The sequence below is a fragment of the Heloderma suspectum genome, chromosome 1, assembly GCF_057233095.1.
Source record: "Heloderma suspectum isolate Gila_16-S chromosome 1, 16-S_ref, whole genome shotgun sequence".
Classification (NCBI taxonomy): domain Eukaryota; kingdom Metazoa; phylum Chordata; class Lepidosauria; order Squamata; family Helodermatidae; genus Heloderma; species Heloderma suspectum.
Window position 1 is genome coordinate 403,992,676 of NC_139458.1, and position 19,934 is coordinate 404,012,609.

At 44.4% G+C, this 19,934-nt stretch overlaps 1 protein-coding gene across 4 annotated transcripts in view; it reads right to left on the reverse strand.

Moving 5' to 3' along the window:
- HHAT (hedgehog acyltransferase) overlaps window positions 1-19,934 on the reverse strand; it is a 280,820-nt gene that overhangs the window by 16,197 nt on the left and 244,689 nt on the right. The window contains exon 12 of one of the 4 annotated variants that reach the window (XM_084828887.1): window positions 17,684-18,570. The exons of the other annotated variants lie outside the window; for them this stretch is intronic. Coding sequence (XP_084685013.1) covers window positions 18,542-18,570 — 29 coding nt within the window. The 3' untranslated portion in view covers window positions 17,684-18,541. Of the gene's footprint in view, window positions 1-17,683; window positions 18,571-19,934 lie in introns of those variants that run through there. 4 annotated transcript variants of the gene reach the window in all.

Consider the following 19,934-nt stretch of genomic DNA (forward strand, 5'->3'; position numbering starts at 1 on the left):
GGGGACATTCTGAAAAGTGTTTTTGCTAAGCTGTGCAAGACAAGCTCATCAACTCAGACTCCCCCACCCAAACATCACACTGATGTCACATTTTGTGTATAAGCTGGTCCTGATTCAATACTCAAAGGAGTATACGCACATGATATATCGCGGAAGCCTCTTTGCCAAACCTTAAGCATCTATTTTCGTTGCTGATGTCTAAAGATGGCATTTGACTCCCAAGTTTATTTTCTAATTTTAATGCTCTGCACAATATAGAAAGCAACTGTGCATTAAACTGTTCATCTGATCAAAGGTGCAGCTGCCACTGCCAAGGCTAAAAGCAGCCCAGTAATTGAAAACAACCATTTCCTGCAGTGAATCAATGTTGCGAAACTTGGAGCAAGATATTTTCTCCTCCCTTCTTTGTGGCAGGCAATAGATCTTCAGGAGAGTATAAAGCAGCAAGCACTTCCAAAACAGGCTGCATGAAATCCAGCACCCAGCCTACAAAATTGGTTTTGTACTTTGTCAGACAGTTCTGCTGGCAGCAGAAGATTTCTGGAAAGAACAATGCCTTGCTGTCATTCTTTTTTGCTTCAGAGGCATGTGCAAATGAATGCAAGATGGACTGCAGAGCAAGTGGAATGCAGAGTGTAAGGCGTGGAGGTTTCCATTAAAATTTCCACAGCTTTTTGATAAAGTTCGGGTTTAAACAGCTGCTTCAGTAATTGATTTACACAAGAAGAGGAGCCCAAATCCTAACCAATGTGTGATCAATAATGGTTTTCTGCAGACTGAAAAAGCCCCCAGGGGAAAGGCTAACAGTAGGTGGTGCGTAGATGTCCAAGTTTAGTTTTCTCTTTTCTATTTGCTGTAATATTCAACCCAAAATGTAGATCTAAAACTGACCTCAGCTGTTAGCAATGCTGATTAGCAGACAAGAACCTGTTTGTTTTCCAGTCCCCCCGCCAAAAAATAGTGCCAGTTTTTAATCTGCTCCATTTGCTTCTGACATTTTAAATCTTAATTTGAGTTTAAATATTTTCGAGGCCAGGGTAGATGAGATTTGCAACACTGCACAGTCAAGAGTCTGGGTTTTGTTTATCATAGGAAGATACACTAATAAAATTGGAATGATGCAGATACAATAAAATGATGGGTCGTTTTATTGTATTTTCATTTACTGCAATCAACAAAAATACAGCCTGTAGCAATGAGGAAAAAAGTAAAAGCAAAACCAGTCTTTAACTAGTGTATTTTAAGAGCATGATCCTATGCATGTTTAGACAGAAAAAAGAGTCCTAGCAATTCCATAGCTGACTGGGGCATGCTGGGAATTGTAGGACTTTTTTTTCTGTCTAAAACTGCATAGGATTGCGCCCCGAGAGTCACAACTGCCATGGACACAAATTTATTTATTTAAGTCAAAGAGGAATAAATCACCTCTGTTTCTGAGAAAAGTAACTTTTGGGTCCTTATTTAAACCTCTTCTATTCCCCAACAGATGAATTCACAGCAGAAAAACTATCCTAGTTTCTAGGACAGTGGATGGAGGCCTCAGTGCATAGGCTGCTTTTACAGCACATAGTCAGGAACAAAGGTGGACCCCTGGGCCTACTTTGAAGAGAGAAAGAGTGTGAGAACTTGCTTTGGCCAATAATTCCTATTAGAGTTCCTTGCCCCAAGCCAGAGCCCGGCATGTGCTCGGCTTGGGTGGGCTGCCTTTATTTCAGCAGAAAGAGCAGTGTCATTAGGCATGGGAACCTCAGATCTCTTCTTGCAAGTAAGGCAGAAGAAGTCTGTTCAGAAGAAAAACGTTGCTGGCAAAATGTTTGCTGACCAAGCTTTTTCCCAGGGGTGGCACTTCTGATTACATCCGGTAGGGCAAGAAGAGATTTCACTCTAGCCCTCTTCAGGCATTTCGTATGTCTAGGCATGCATCGGTCATGTCTCCCAGCAGCATGCAGTCGCCATCAGTCTGAAGGGCCCCCTATGCATGTCTGAATGCATGTGCACAGGACTTCCTCCATGGCCAATCCTGTCAATCCGGGTTTGCATCTCCATGGAGGGAGTTTTACATGCATACACCTATAAACACGCAGGGCCCTCTTCAGAATGACAGTGATCATGCATCAGCCAGGTAGCATGGCCAATGTGCACATCTGTGTCTCGGGGGGGTGCATGGAGACATGTGTGGGGTTGGGGAGGTCAGAGATGTACAGCAAGAATCAACTGCTAATCTTGGATATAATTGAGATTATACTGCAAAAACGCAGTGCCTATTAAGAGTGTTTTTGGTGGTTTGTTCTTTTTTAATCTCCTTGTAACAGCCATAGTATAGCAACATAGGATGAACAAGCAAAGGGGTTTATGTCTTTGGCATGAGAACCAGAGCATCAGTGTGCCCTGGACATTTTCTTACCAGCAGTTGTGATTGCTGTGTAATATGTTTCTGTTGGTGCTGAAAATTGTGGGTTCAAAGGAGCTATTTCGTGTGTTGGGGCTCAGACTCCATCTCTGCTTGATACTCAGTCTTTTGGGCAGGTTATTTGTCCTTTGCCATGCCTCCTATGGCAGCCATTTTGTGATGGTGCCCGGGACAGCTTTTCAAATTGCCAAATCTGCCCATAGCCAAGAAAAGTTGCCTACCCCTGGTATAAGCTCAGGTCAATGTTTATTGATGTATGCATCTAAGTCAGGGACGGGCAGCTTCCAGTGGGGGGCAGGGGCCACTTTCCACTCCCTGGACCCCCTGCAAACCCACTGCAGCTGCACCCTGCCCCTCATTCGCATCCTCACCCAAGGTCAGAGCTCCTTCAAACAGAGGACTGTCCTTCAAACAGAGGACTGCTCTCTGCAAAGTAGGATACCTGGCCACCCTATCTGCATAACTACTGGAGTGTGTAAATGTTCTCTTTGATTTAGGCTGGGATCCTATGCACGCTAACCTGGAAGTAAGCCCCAATGAACACAGTGAGTCTTATTTTCAAGTAAACATGCAAAGGGTTACACTGTCTCTGCCAGTAATTGTAATAGTTCGATTTCATGGTATACTGGAATCTGGGTATGTAATAAATTCTATTCATTGCTTATTGGAACCAAGGATAACCATAGTTATCAGGTGGTGTGCAAATCCCAACAATAAGCAATCCTTATTTTTATTTTTTGTCAATATTAATATTCTCACTTACTGCTACTTACCATCTTTAACCTTTTGGTCACTTAGAGCTACCATTTGGGAAGGGTTCCTGCTCTTAAAATGCAGCACAAAACCCATTTGCATTTTAAAAGATCCTGGGAACATCTTTTAATCCATTTGGGGTGGGAATAACAGTACATCCAATTATTTCTGCAGTATTTACACTCATGTGCAGACCGGTGTCATCCAAGCTATCAATCATCTTAAGTGTAAAATGCTTTGTACCATGATCAGTGTAAATAAAAAATCAATGTAATTTCCCCTGATAATGACAGGATCTCTCTCTTTTTGCAATCAGCACTGTTCATTTGACTGAAGTCCTTATAATTTAATGTACTATCATGCATGAAACTGGATTGTCACAACAGATTTAGAGAGAATGCCAAGTTCTAGCATTTCATTTCTGCGAGTCTGAACTCTCAGAGTATCCTTTGTGCCTGAGAACAAGCAGGCCTTAAGCATTTTGATTATAATAAACCCTGGCAACTAGTAAACATTCAATAAAGAAAAAACCCTGCAACTTGCCAATTTTATGACTGGAATGTCAAATTTCAGAAAATGCTCACTGAAACTACCACGCCGAGGAGAATTTATGTTGATGTGACAGGATTATATTGGGATCAAAGAATGGAAACCGGCTGGAGCAATTTAAAAGTATTGTTGTACTGAAAGGTGAGCTGGGACACAGCTTTCTTTCAGCACCAGCTTACAGAGATGCTTGAGTGTCCCCTGTAAAAGTGTATGTTTTTAATTGCATGCATTTTAGTACAGAGCAATAAAAGCTATCAAGCTACTGTTTTTTTGTTTTGTTTTCTGTTTTGCTCCCTGCTTCCCTGAGCAGTATAAAACTCCGACCTATTTTTTACAATATCAGTTCACTTGCATGGAAAAAGTACTAGGGACACAAGAGTGCAGAACCTCAGGCCTGGGGTCAAATCTGGCCTTCCTGCAATCCCAATTTAACCCTCCAGGGTTCCCCAGATGGCCACACTCCTTCCCCTGGCCCCATCCTTTTCTCCCCGACCACCGATTATTGGGTGTTTTTTCAGCATTTGTGCAGTTTTTTCCCCATTATAAAAGGTTGAAATGCCTCTCCTAAAGCTTCGCTAAAATATGCTGGCATTTTTGGCCCTGTCCCTTTTGCCTTTGGCCACACCCCCTTTGCCTTCATCTCCACCCTTCACTGGAATGAAGTCTCTGAGAGTTTCTCCAAAATGAAATTTGCCCCTCAGTCTGAAAGAGGTGCAACATCCTTGTACAAATATATTGGTAGAGCAAGTAGGCTGGCAGGGCTATGTCTAAAAGGGCTATGTCTAAAAGAAACATCAGGTCCCTAAAACTACTGTGTCTCCCTTGCTGCCCCCATCCCACCCTCACTTGCCCAGCTCCACTTTCTCCAGCATCTCCAATTGATGCCCAAGTTCAAATGGTCATTTTCAGACCCCACCTTGCAAACAGGTGTGAATTCAGGTACCTTCATCAATGGGATTTTAAATCAACAATAGCATGATGTGGCTGTTGGGGAAATGCCTGTTTTTTGCCACCAGCTAGCAGACTGCACAAGCTTCTAGAACGGTTAGATATATCTTCGTTATGCTCTGCACAATATGACCATTTATCAATTTCCTTCTGAAGAGTCAATTCTGGAGACTTACATTTCCATGCAACTTGGAATAAAACAGACTCACCTACTTTCAGTACTGATCTTGGTCCTACATTATACAGGTGTGTGTGCTTCTGAATAGCTGACCTGGTCTCCAATCACATCCCCGCTCCCCTTAAGAGGTATAAATCAGGTATCTGAACATTAACTAGGCTTCCATGAATGGAAGGGCTCCTTCCAGTCATGGATGGGACTGAGATCCAGCAGATAATCCTGCTGGTGGAAGGGGGTGGGGAGGCAATTTTCGCCAATTCCTTCCTCCCCTGCAGCCCTTCCCCTTTTTTACAGAGGCTCCCCAAATCCTCCAGAGTAGATTTCCAGAGGCACAGGGGCTTGCAGGGGAAAGAGAGGATTGGTGAAAGTCACTTCCCCCACTTCCCCTGGTGGGAGTAACCTATAAGTGTACTTCCACTCAGAGGATGCTCCTGCTTGCAGACGCAAACTCAGGATCCCAGCCATCACCTCCTGTACTTGTTTGATGTAGCAACTTTTGAATGTGGGATGGCGAGAGTGCAATGGTGACTGCTGACAATACCGTTTGAGGTATTGAGCTGGGAGGGGGCTGAAAGGTATGCTCAGACGCCAAAATGGGTTGGGCTTATAATACCAGCTGTTTCAAAGAAACTATTGCAGCTAAGAGGCAGGAAGGACTTGCACTGTTTATCTGACACACGGTAGCTATAGCTACACTGATGCTGGGCATCGTATATGACAAGGGAGGGCAACCTCTGGCCCATGAGCCTAATTCGGCTCATAGGCCAAATTTGGCCCACAGTGTTAGCCATTGAGTCCATGACCCTTCCTGGTTTCCTCCAGGACATGTGACTTGGCCTCCAAGCACCGCCCCTTGGAGGAATCCCCACTGTTATCTCCAATCTGTGTTCGGTGATAACAGTGGGGATTCCCCTGCACATGAGTGCTGCTCAGGGAAGACAGTTCCCAGCAGAAAGGATCATCTTTCCAACATGCCTGCTGGGGACGGAAATCTTCACCTGCCCTGCATCCTTTCCCCAATAGAAGGCATGGGGCAGGTGAAGCAGCTTCACTGCAAGCAGGTCTTCTCCAATGGGAGAAGACTTGCGCACAGTGAAGCTGGTTCCTGGTTGCCATGCCAGGAGGAACATCCTCTCAATGCACCCACAGGGCACCAAATTATGTCGGGGGGCATGGTCACACCCGTTTTGACATCAGGGGCATACCCACATCCCCTTTGACCATTTGACCTGCTGAGGGCTGGGGGTTCATCCCTTGTCCCCGCAATTGCGGTTGCCTTCCCCTGGAGTACATCTAGCTTTATGTAGATAACTGGACTGGTATGCAGAAACATGAGACACTAGTCACAGATTCTACAAGCAGTTGGTGAATGTACAGACATTTCTAAAGGCACAGTAGTTAGTTTTTAAAAGGTAATGTTTTATAACGGAAGGTGTACACAACTGCTGTGTATCCATACTTCAAGTCCTTAATAGTGTGTGTGTGTGTGTGTGTGTGTGTGTGTTTTGGGGGGTGAAATATGCTGCCACATATTGCAACCATATTACTCCTGCCTTGGAAGACCTGCACTGGTTGCCTATTGCTTTCTGGGCTCTATTAAAGGTGCTGATTTTATTTGTTTAAGAACATTTATATACTGTTCTACATCTAAACAGATTCCAGAGTGGTGAACAATAAAAGATAAAAATGTAAAAACAATAAAACACCATATTAAAAAATTTGTTTTTAACACAGAGTACCAATAACAACCAAGACTGGTCAGTCAAGGAAAGCTTCTTGAAAGATATTTTCAGGAGGCACCAAAACCAACGCAACATTGGTGCCTCCTTGACCTCCAGAGTCAGGGAGTTCCATAGAAAGGGGGCCACCACACTGAAGGCTCTTCTCTGGGTGGACTCCAATCCTTTTACCCTTAAAAGCTCTAAACAGCTTAGGATCTGGCTATCTAAGGGACTGCCTGTCTTGTTACAAACCTGCTCACGTATTAAGATCTGCAGGAGAGGCCCTTTTGAGGACACTCTTACCTGTAGAGGCCTGTTTGTCAGGCACACATGAAAGAGTTCCTCCTGCATTGCTCCCAAACTGTGCAAGGTACTCCCTTAAGTACCAAAAGTGCTCCGCCTCCCCAACTGTCTTAGCCTTTAGAAAGGGTGTGAAGATGCAACTTTTTAATTTAGCCTTTTAAATTATGTATCTGTATTAATGTTTTACTGTTTTTATTGTTCTTCTTATTGTTGTTTTAAGGTTCTATTGTTCTAAATTGCTGTGCACCACCTTGAAGGTTTTTTAGCAAATATGGCGGTATATATTAAAAATATGGAAGAGCAAAGGGAATATCCATTTTATTTTTCACTTATCATATTAATGACAATGATTATATATTCAGGAGGGTTTATTATGTGCCAAACCAAAAAAGAAATAACTTGTAATTACTTTAATTAGTTTTTCTCCGAAACTACCTATAAAAATGATAAATGAAACTGATTTGCATATATTTGCCTCTTGGTGAGTTTCCTCTCCCCTCCTCTTTTAAAATCTGTGGCATGAAATAGACAGATTGTCTTCCATAAAACTCCCATCTTTTTATTTCAGTGACAGGGATATTATGGTTTATGGTGAAATAGAAAGATTAATTAGGAATTGGCTATTTTCAATTTTGCAGCTACTGGCTTTTGTACATATGCCGATCAGTTAATGGAGAAAAATACCATTTCTTTGGACTAGGGTGGCAATGTCCTTGGAATGTCCCTTTGCAGAAAAGTGGCATCATCACTGATTAATATCATGAACAAAACAGCTTGGCTGACTTTTATGAGGTTGGTGTTGAAGTAAAATCAGGCCAGAAGTTGTGAGAAGAGATGCAACTGTGTCAGTTGCTTGTCATGGCTTGGGTCTACTATATGATAGGCATGGTGCTGGGAAGTCATCATACATTTTCTTGTATGATGACTCTTCCCTTGCTTTTCCTGATGGAGAAAATCTAGGGGTGAGCAAAGCCCTGAGCCAGCACCTCTTGAGGACTAGCTCCCTAAGGCACGGACTAAGTCAGGATCCAGCTTCGCTCCCTCCTTGTCTTCTCTGTGGGATGGCAACCCACAATTGATTTTGCTTGAATTTGTTTTTCCTCCCTGAAAACTGAGCTCAGTGCTGCAAATAATCTGAAAGACTGAAATCCTTTTCAGTTCTTTCCTCTTCCCTCACCTTGTGCTTCCCCTTCCCTCCCCTTCCCTCATTCCCCCTTGTGAGGGGGTATGTGGGAAGGAGCCCATTGGATGCACCCCATCAGGACACACCTGTGCCATTTTCATGAGCACTGAAGGCTCCCAGCTGCAGTTGTCCACATTTCCAGCATGGGGAAAGCAATTAAGCTGGTGATGGGGACCCAGCAGAAGGCACAGGGCCAACAGGCTCTCACCTGCTGTATTTCCCCTGTAGTAGGCTTCGAACTCTTAATTTAGAGGTGCCAAGATAGTGATAAATCAGATCCAGGTTTACTTACAAGGAGTACTTTACTGAGTACAATCAGCACACAGGCGTACCCAGTGGTTGGATCAGACAGCTTCTCTGAACCCAGAGCCATGGGATAAAATGGGTTTTATACCACACATATCAGCAGTGAGGCAGCATGACAGCAGCAAGCAATAATTAGTGTTCATTCCCAGCATAGACTAACAGTGCTTGTTCAGAAGGGAAACAACCAAAACTTTCCCACCACAGACACTTGCAGCTTTAAGGCAAGCAAACTCCACTTCCAAGCACATCCTGATAAGACACCCCAGCTTGTTAATATGGAATGTGCTGAGCCTGCACTATCGACCTTTGACTCATCCTGGTAAATCAAGAGGCCTGTTAAGGAAAATAGCAGCCAACTGAACCAAGATCGGACAGCATTAAGGATCATGTAAGCCCCTCTAAAACGACTAATAGCTTGGTTCAGACCTGAGGCCTTAGCCTGCTCTCCCTCTCATGTAGTGGTAATCGTGTGAGGGACAGGGAGGCAACTGGAGAAGCCTTGAATTGTTCCTCTATCTTGCAGATATATACAGTGTCCCAGGAGAAGTCTGGGAGGAAGGGCTATAGCTCAGTGGCAGAGCACATGCTTTGCATGGTGACGGTCCCAGGTTCAATCCCCAAGACCCAGGTGTCAGGATTGAGTCTAAGTACCTTGAGATGTCTGACAGCTCTGATTCTGAGTCAGAATTGGAGCAGCAGCTAGAGCAAAGGCCAGGGGAGGGACCCTCCCTAGTGAGCCAAAAGGCTGGAAGAGAGTCCTCCCAGAGATGGCCCAGACTGAGTCCCTGCCCCCTCCCTCCACCATGAGAATGCAAGTTTCCAAGGAGGAGGAGGAGGGGCATGACTTAAGAGACACTAGGGCACGACGCAAAGCAGGAAAAGTTAGGGGCAGGGCTCAGATGCTTCGCCTGGATAGCCACACTTGGAAGCCAACATAGGAGGGAGCCACCCTAAGGGATGGGCTTCACTGCAAAGCTAGCTTGGCTGAGAGATTCATACCCCAAACTGCAGGCAACCTTAGGCATCTCTACACAAGCCTAAAATCATGCATTTAAAATGGGGCGTTCTGCTTCTGTTTTAAATGCAGGATCATAACTGACTCCCTTTACACTTGCTTCCTTTCCCCCTCCCCCCCTCCTTCTCCCTGTATCTGAGTCTTCCATTATCTTTCATTGATCTCGCTCCTCTTCTTGCCACTTTAATGCTTTTCATGGAGGAAACTGAAGCGGAACACAACAGGGTAATTTGATAGCCCATTATCTGTGATCTAGTTAGAAATGGAACAAAGGGCATTTAGTGCAGGAGGGTCACGGCGTCATGTAAAGAGCCTGCAAACTTCTGTGAAAGAGCAATCTCAATTGCAGGGTGTAAGCTCTGTGTGAAGGAGCCCTTACTCTTCCTCTGGTTCATCTCCTCTGCTTAGAGATTGTTGATTAGTTGTTTAGAGCCTGAGGGCAGCCTCAGAGTTTTCCTTGAATCTGCATTTGTAGAGAGCCTAAGTTCTAGCAAAATAAAGTAGTATTATCCTGAAACTTTGTCTGTTGTGGTGTTGAGTAAGAAGGGAAAAGACAATCCCATTCTGACACCAGGTAGGTCCGGGAAACTCCCACCTAAAACTCTGGAAAGTCGCTGCCAGTCATTGTCGACAATACTGGGCTATTGACCCATGGCCTGACTCAGTATAGGGCAGCTTCCTATATTCTTCCTATATTCTTGATTCTTCACTATGATGTGTTCATATGATGTGTTCAGACTTGTTGATAGCCATGTGTATAATTTCTATTTACTCTTATAAGAAATGCTTCATCTAGAAAAGGTAGCCACAGAAGAGAGAACTAAGGCTCTCACATGAGACTGCCAGAGGCACAGAGATACTTCCACAGGCAGCTTTTCTCACAGGCCGCTGCTGCTCATTGCCTCATGAGCTCTGCCGAGACATCTCTCCACTTCATCCGTTAACAGCACCTGCTCCCCTCAGCTTGCCAGATCAGAAGCATCGAAGCACCTGACTTAGCAGACGTACCAGTGACTCAGCGTCACCTCCCACCACCTCAGTCCACAGCACAGCAGCGTGTGGGAGACCACAAAACCCCTTGCCTTATGCAACTAAACAAACAGAGGCATACAAATAAGATGGCACTGTAACACTTTTGTCACATTTAAAAAACAGATACAGGAGTGGCCATATTATTGCATGTTGGAAATCCTGGCAGGAAAAGCAGTGCTGGAATTTCTAACAGAGATTCAGCCAAGGGGTGGAGGAGGGGGGCAGACGTCTACAGTGGCCTTCCCCAACATGGTTCCCTCCAGATGTGTCAGACTCCCATCATTCTCCATTGGCCATGCTGGTTGGCCAAAATATCTAGACAGCAATAGGTTGGGGGAAGACTGGTCCAGAGTGACTAGATACATGGAGGACCTATAACAACCTTCTGCTATTCCCTGTTTAATACCAGACGAAAAATGCAGCGTCGCTTGTCATGTTACTGTGTGGCAGGAGTGAAACAAGTTTCACTTGCCAAAATTCTCTCTGCAACACACCTATTGAAAGGGGAGGAGTCAAACCTTCAATTGTTATCTGGTCACTCTAGTGCAGATCCTTCTTAGTGTCAAATGAACTCTGTGGGGTAAGCTGACCGTATCTTTGTTTCTTCTATATAACAGGATTCTATTCTCTGTTGCCCTCGGATTGCAGTCTTGAAGGGAAGCATACTCTTGGTCTGCCACTGGCCAGGGGACCAAGGGACACTCATAGAACCATAGAATAGTAGGGTTGGAAGGGGCCTATAAGACCATCGAGTCCAACCCCCCGCTCAGTGCAGGAATCCAAGTCAAAGCATCCCTGACAGGTAGCTGTCCAGCTTCATTTTGAATACCTCTAGTGTGGGAGAGCCCACCACCTCCCTAGGGAATTGGTTCCATTGTCATACTGCTCTAACAGTCAGGACATTTTTCCTGATGCTCAGCCGGAATCCGGCTTCTTTTAACTTGAGCCCATTATTCTGTGTCCTGCACTCTGGGAAGATCAAGAAGAGATCCTGACCTTCCTCTCTGTGACAGCCTTTCAAGTACTTGAAGAGCGCTACCCTATCTCCCCTCAGTCTTCTCTTCTGAGGAGCTCCACCCACTGTCTCCCAAATTTAATCTCATGGCAAGGGCCAGACCAGCCTGGCCCATCCATCTGCCAAAGAAGCAGCAGCTGCATGGAGCTTGCTTTCCCCCTCCCTGCCAGGAACTGGGACTGCACAGCTGAATGGAAGCACACATTGGCCTCTGCCATCAGCGAGGAGACTAAGGGCTGCTGGGTTATGTGCATATGCACACTTATGGGCAGGAAAGTTCACCTATTCAGATCAGATGATACTGCCGAGATTATGTACCTTCAGTGCCTGCTGCCTTATTTTGCTTGCTTTCCTCTTCCCTCTACATTTTTTCCCTTTTGTATTACGTCTACTTGATTGATTGATTGATTGACTGAAAGATTGATTGCATTTATACCCTGCCTTTTTTCCTCTTGCAAGGAACCCAAGGCGGCTTACATTATCCTCCTCCTCTCCATTTTATCCTCACAACAACATCCCTGTGAGGTGGGTTGGGCTGAGAGTGTGTGACTGGCCCAAAGTCACCCAGTGAGCTTCCATGGCCGAGTGGAGACCAGAACCCGGATCTCCCAGCTGCTAGTCCAACACTCTTGCCACTACACAGAAAACTGTAGGTGCTTTATAAGATGACGACAATGTACAAACTTACTGTCAGTGCCCTTCCTTCCAAAAAGCCAATAAAGACCTTATGATCCCTCTGTCCCTCCTCCTTGTTATTTTTTATGTAAACCTTACAACGTCCACAAAACAACAACACAATACGCAAGATGAAAATGAACAACTGCATCAATGATATGCCCCTCTCCATTTGACAGTGTTCAACCCTGCCACCTATTTTGCCTTGGCCACCCCTGGGGAGGCTTGCAGTGAGGAACTTTGATCTTTACTGTTTGAGCTTCCCTCAGTGTAGAACATAGGGTGACCCGATGCAAATGAAAGTTAGGCTTCTGTACCTTGAATGGTTGTGTACAACGCTGTTGGCAGGTGCAGCTTGCCACACAAGGGTGAAAGAAGCTGCATCTGCTGAAATTCTCTCTTCTGCAAAACTATTAAAAGGTTCAGGAGCCCTGTCCTCTTTTGTACCTGGTCAGTCTTGTGCCAGGGGTAAGTAGCCTGGTGCCCTCCAGAGTTTTTGGATTACAACTCCCATAATCCCAGACTACAGGCCATGCTGGCTGGGGCTTATGGAAGTTACAGTCCAAAATATCTGGGGGGCACCAGATTGCCTACCCCTTGGCTATGCTAATTAGTGTATGGATTTTATATGGATTTACACTAGCCTTCCCGAATCTGATGCCCTCCAGGTGTGTTGGAGCTGTAGGCCAACACATCTTGAGGTTGGGGAAGGCTGTTTTGCACACTGGCAGCTGCAATTGAAATGTCCTTTGAATGAGTGCAATAAACTTACAGCTTTACTCTATCATCTAATTTTAATGACAGTAGCCATGTTTGATGGGGAGAAAATGCTTTATATGCTGGTGCTTATTCATTAGCAGCTGCACAGTCTATTTGACTAAGAGAAGATACAAAACAGAACTGCTTCCTCCCACCTCTCTAGTGATGCATTCACAAAAACTGCTTGGAGTTTAGAACGCTCACTTCGGAAAACAGGAGGATGAATTCTATCCAGCTGAATACTATGCTGATGAAAACCTGGGTGGCCTCCAAAGGTCAGGACCGTTGTTTAATATTAATTACGGACCATTACAAAATGAATTGAGAAGAGGTTATTTGTGCACAACACCTCCTAGCTCTCAAAAAAGAATGTTGATATGTAAAAAGAGAGCCAGTGTGGTGTAGTGGCTAGAGTGTTGGACGGGGCCCCGGGAGATCTGGGTTCTAGTCCCCACTCGGCCATGGAAGCTCACTGGGTGACTTCGGGCAGTCACAGACTCTCAGCCCAACCCACCTCACAGGGTTGTTGTTGTGAGGATAAAATGGAGAGGAGGAGGATTATGTATGTCATCTTGGGTTTCTTAAAGAGGAAAAATGGCGGGATATAAATGTAATAAATAACAATAAATAAATAAATACTTTTAAAAAATGTCAGTCACCATTAGAAAATCTTACTACATTGCTTTCAGTTTGCTGGCCATAGAAAAGCTCTTCCTACATTTAATAAGTGTTGAGTACACTGGAATCCACCCCACTGCAAAGGTTAGTTATCGGGTTCATATTTTTTCAAATCATGCCAAGACCTTTTCCCTCCAGCTTCTCCATTTTAAGCCTCTAGCTACTGCAAAATGTGGAGCATTTGAATTTAAGTTGCATTCTGTGTAATTTAAGCACTTGCTTCTTACACTGCAATTATTGGTTCATTGAATAGATCAGTCACCTCTCACTTCGCTGCAAATGTAAAATCCCCCCAAATAAGTAGAGAATCCTGATAGCTACCTGCATTATAATTTGGTACACACATAGGGCTGGTTCAGATACTATGCTAACTCATTGTTTAGCTAACTTGAAACCATGGTTTATGAAGCTGGCTTGTTTTCACTAGCCACAGTTAAGATTAAGCACAGTTCAGGCTTCCAATGACAAGCTAAACTTTAATTATTCTAAAAGCAGAAGGTTCTGATCTCCTCCTTAAGGCTGTGCTGGAGGAAAAAAGGGGAGTGGGGAGCCACATGCAAGCTGGGGCGGAGGGCGGGTGAGGCTCATTCTCATATGGTTTCTCATTGCATCTGAACTGGGCAGTGACCAAGCCTGATTATTAGGCAAGTCTGAAAACGGACTTCTTTACATCCTGAAAATACAAAAATCCAGTAAAATGCTTTATGAATCAAGTTGTGCAGACAACTCAATACTACTCATAATTTTTAATTGAATTATATTTTATCTGACTTCTCAGAAAGGTATTGTCTCCCACATTTATTTTTTATAGATAGATGATAGATTAGATAGATAGATAGATAGATAGATAGATAGATAGATAGATAGATAAAAAGAAAGGCAGGCTCTGCCCTGATGCTTGCAAACTAAGACAAGATACACAACAGAAGGGGACTGGAAAAAGAAGAAGAGGGAGATCAGTCTGGCAATGCCAGAACAAAGTGGTGAATTGTAGACAGGCATTTATATGCAGCTGGGGCCAGGGCTGATCTTCACTTTGCTGATGGTCTTGCTGAGGTAGAGGTGCTACAATTGGCCCAGCAGTCCTTGTTCCTCTGGCTGGTGGCAGAGACTAGAGCAGGCTTCCTCAGCCTGGTGCCCTCCAGATGTTTTGGACTTCAACTCTCATCAGCCCCAGCCAGCATGGCCAAGGATCCTGGGAGTTGGAGTCCAACAGACTGGGGAAGACTGGGCTAGTGTGTGCTTCCCCTCACTTCTGTAGTCTGAGGGAAACTGGGAGTTGGAGACGAATGTTCTTCCTGGCAGGGAAGGGGAAGCAAGGTCCCTGCAGTTGTTCCTTCTCTGGCTGATGGATGGGGCCAGGCTGGTTTTCCCCTGGCCATAATGGTATTCCTGGAGGCAGGGCATGCAACCTGATTGAGTGGGTTTCTCCTCTGCTTTGCAATCCCAGGGCAACTGCACATGACGCCAAATGTTGGGCATCCACACCAAAATGTAGATATGTCTAGTATAGACAATTGGCTATGCCTCTGGGGGTTCATTTGAACTTTTCTTGAGAAACCCAGTTTGTTCATGGTAGGAGCTCTCTCTCTCTTTCTCTCCAGCAATTTTGTACTGTGAACAATGACGGATACACAGTAACTCATCCAAGTCTCTGAAACACTATTGTCTGTATACAGCCTAGGTGCTCCTGCTTGAGAGAAGGAGAAATGGGGAGACTCTCAGTAGGCAGCTCTTGGCTAAATACAGAGATTGTCAGGACACATATATAGTAGGACTTTATAGATAAAAGTCAGCTCTTTGATGTATATTCAGAAGACTATAGGATGCTTCTGCTATTCAGGTACTGGAAGTGAAGGCAACGTTATAAGGTCTGTAACGTCTGTAGAGCAGTGCTGGAGGCAACATAAAACTCTTATGTAAACAATGCCATGCATTTAACATGTTATTCATCCCTTGCAGAGAGGAGTTTTAAATAAGTAGCATTAGATGCTGCAGTATTTCTCCCTGGAAAATTTGGTGCCATTTATTATATATGGATATCTTTTTAATGCTAGCGGTTTTTAAAAAGCAGCTTTTGTTTCTCATCATCACCACCATCATGTACTCAACTTTCTCTTTCAAAGGTCTGCATTACCAGAAGTCATTTGCACAATAAATGAAAACAGCCTTCTGATAAGGAAGTCTGTAGAGGTCAGTCCTCCAATTTTCATAAAATGTATTTCATACAGCCTTTAAAAACGCTGAATGACACCATCATTCTAAATCTTTGTCCTTTCATTTTTAGAATGACAGTGTTGGTTAAACTTCCTGCTTCACCAAGTATCTTAGAATGTCTGAACACATACAAACAAAGGGTTGGATCCAACAGTGTCATTCTGCCAGTGGAAGGGAAACTGTTGGTGGAACAGATTTCCCCTCTCCCCTGCAACCACCCACCTGCCCCAGATCTGCTCCGGAGGCTTGGGGGACCCTCCGGAGCAGATCTGGGGGCACAAGGGGTTTGCAGGGGGGAGAGGAGAGGATGGTTAAGTCTTGTTGCATGAGCAGAAGTTCCGTTGCATGAGCAGAAGTTCCATTGCGCAAGTGGACTTTTGGTCACACAACATTGGATCCAACCCAAAAAGAGTAAATTCAAGGCTAGCCTGCTCTACGCCACAGCAGTCAGGCTGGCCCTCTAGGGTGCAGGATATAATGTGGGCTTGGCCTCCTTCCTGTTGTCCTTTGGAGGGGCTCCTAAAGGAAAGACGACTAGGTGACAAGGCTTAAAATGAGCCAAGCCTCAACTCCGGAACCTATTCTCAACGATTCAAACATGTAAAGTATGAGTAAAGTAGAGATAGGCTATCACAATGTAGAGTGCATTTCCCTCTCCACTGAGAAACTACAGCCTCTCTCACATGTGAAATTAGGTAGCATGGCTTTTAAGTTAAAGGTGATCCAGTCACCATCAGGGCTGGCCCAAGACATTTTGCTGCCTGAGGTGAAGGACAAGATGGCTCCCCCTCCCATTCCATGTACTGGCATGGGAATCTGTCTTCAACACCAATGATGGGGCAACTTTCTCCACTGAACCTGAAGGCAGCAGGCTAACGTGGGGGGTGCAATGTAGGCTGCAAGGCACACAGCTCTCTCCTTGAACACTTTCTTGAACCTGAAGGCAGCAGGCTAACTTGGGGGGTGCAATGTAGGCTGCAAGGCACTTGAACACAGCTCCCCCAGCATCTGCCGCTTGAGGCGACTGCCTCACCTTGCCTAATGGTGGGGCTGGCCCTGGTCACCATGGATTGAAAGAGTTTTCTGATTCTGTTTTGGAGGAAAACTATAGTTACCAGTAAGCATAACTTGCCCAATTTGGACATCATGCCAAACTATTGCTACTGCAAATTAAGAAGTGGAAGAAAGAGTGTTCAAGACCATGGCGCATTTCTGAAGACTAAGCCACAGTCTGGCTGTCATGTCTGTATTAGGCTGGTGTTTCTTAACGCACTTCCACTGCCACCTTGAACCTTGTTCAACCTTGAATCTTGTTATATATTTGCTTATTTATTTACTGAAAACATTTTTATACCTCAGTACCTGATGGAATGCCTCATTTATTTATTTTTATTTATTTAAAATATTTCTTGGCCGCCTTTCAGGGCAGAAGCACTCCCATATGTGCCCACTCATATCCTAAGGTAATCTACGGAAGCCCTCCTCTGAATGCCTCCTCATTCTGGAGCTTGGAGGATACCTTCTAGGCAGAGGGCCTTCTTGATGGTGGCCTCCTAGTCCCCTAGTTATCATACACTCATAAAACCATAGAATAGTGGGGTTGGAAGGGGCCTATAAGACCACTGAGTCCAACCCCCTCATAGAATAGTAGCATACACACATACATACATACACGTACACACCCAGCCAGCCAGGAACTTATTTATTATCCTAGGCCTTTTAAATCTGTGTTATTTTAATCCCTATTATATGTTGATGGTTTTAATGCCTGCTTTATGTATTAACTGGTTTTAGCTCCTATTTTTTACTGTATTTTATCTGGCTTTGTATTTCTGCCATGCTTTTGTATTTGCATCTGCATTAGTAGTATTGGTTTTGTATTGTTGTGCTTTTAGAACTTTGTGCTTTCTTGTTTGGGGTTCCATTTTAAAACAATTGTATGATGCCTCAGGAACATGTTTTATGGGTGTCTAATAAATACAAATAATAAATAAATAAAAATATACCGCCTTTGAACCCTTTTGGATTTGAGGGCAGCGTACAATAAAAGTTAGGCAGAATCCAATAATAAATAAATTGAGTACAATCCATAAAAATTAACTTACAATGCCTGGATAAGCAAAAACGTCATTACCTGGTGATGAAAAGATTGTAAAGTTGGTCAGGTGAGATTATTCCATAGCTAGGGCCCCACCTCTGAAAAAGCCCTCCCTTGTTTAGGAACACCATACCTCCAGCAAAGAAAGCACCTGAAGGAGAGCTTTCGCAGATGATCTCAAAACATGGGCAGATTGAGATGGGAAGGGGGAGGGGGTCAACACTCCTGTCAAATCTTAAAGGGGTGCAGCCTAGCTCCTTTTCCCTCCTTCCCTGGAGGGAAGGCCCCTGTGACCAGGGTCTATGCTGTCAATGACTTATCCATAGATCCAGGTTATCTTTAATCTCTCTCTCTCTCTCTCTCTCTCCACCTTTGAATCCAATCTCTTAAAAATGTGACCAGTTTCCAATCCCATCTGAGATAATAATATTGCAATGCTAATTTTTATTTTTGAAAATAATTGCATGCTTCAAATTAAGGTGATTTAGAAAATGGATAGCCCTGTTAACAGAGGCTCTGAGCTTCCGAGGCCATCATTCCAGCACCTGGCCTCTCACACTAATTTTATTCAACGCCAAGAAATGGGAGAAAGAAATATTATCATTTTGTTCTCCAGCACATCACATCTCCTGAAGCTTTTGTGATTACCAATGATTTATTCAAATTTGGCCCTGCCTGCATTTACGAAATTGAGATGTTGTCTACCAGCTTCTGGGTCTAATAAGGCTGTCTGGAAACAAGAAAAAAAACGGAATTAATGAGGGACAGCAGGAATATCACACTGAAGCAAGTTGGCAAAATTCATGTATATTTGCAGTACTAAGCAGTGGGAAATGCTCCACTTCCCTCCCCTTAATGTGTGTAATTAAAAGAGGGGAACACCACTGATACTTCCACCGACATTTCCTAGAAAAAGGCCTGCATATGGGTGTGTTCTGCACAGCTCCCAGAGTTCATGTTCACAAACAGCATGCAAGTATGTCCAGGAGAGCAACTTCTTCGCTTTATTGTTATGAGCTAGATTCTGGGCATGTAGCTCCTGTCTAGAGAGGAGACTTCACAAGGGTTGCCAGTAACAAGAATATTTGAGCTGGCAAGTGGTACAAATAGTGGTGGGCAGTGGTACTCTGCTCCCCTTCTGCAATCAGGCAGAACCACTCACCAGCTTCTTACCTGCACCCAAAGCATGACAGTAACAGCTCTACAGGACTCAAGTAACAAAACAGATCAAAAGTAGTATCCACTTTTGGGCAAGGTGCTCAAGGGGGGCAGGTGGCCCACTCCAGGCACTGATGGATGATGGAGTACTTAGACCAAGGATGGGCAGAAGAGACATCTCCAGCTGTTTTCAATGTCAACTCCCATAAGCCCCTGACAGCATAGCCAATGGTCATGAATCCTGGGAGTTGAAATCTCAAACATCTGGAGATCTACCTTCTGTCCACCCCTGACCTTGATCCACTTCAATCTGGGTTTAAGCGAGGGTTTGGCACTGAAATAGCCTTAGTCGCCCTGACCTCTTGTAGAGAGAGAGACACAGGGCAGTGCAACCCTGTTGATTCCCCTTGATCTCTCAGTGGCTTTTGATATCATCAGCCATGATATCTTGCTCGACAAGCTCTGCTGGGAAATACGGTGATACGGTGGTTCCGCTCTTACCTGCCCATGCACTAAGATTGTCAGAGGAGGTCCTTTTCCACATTTAATCTATAGAGTAAGTGCATTATGCATGTACAATAGGGCAGGCCTTCTCTCTGGTGGCAACCCAATGTTCGTATGTCCTCTTGAGGGAGGGAGGCGAGGAGGGAGGGAAGAAGGGACATCTTGTGCCTACTGTATTCCTTTTGGTGCCAGGTGAAAACCTTTTTATTTGCCGAGGCATTTAAAATGATTGTCGCTTTAGCAGGTTGAATCGTTTTTATTCCTCTCACTTTTATCGCTGCTTTTCCCTGCTGTGCTAGTTATGTTGCACAAGCAGGAGTTTATGGTAGTGCAACATCAATACCGCTAGCAGGAGCACAAAATCTGTAAAACTGCGAATGCTTTTAAAAGCCACAGTTTGGCTTTGACCTCTGTTCTCTTTACCAAAAGAAA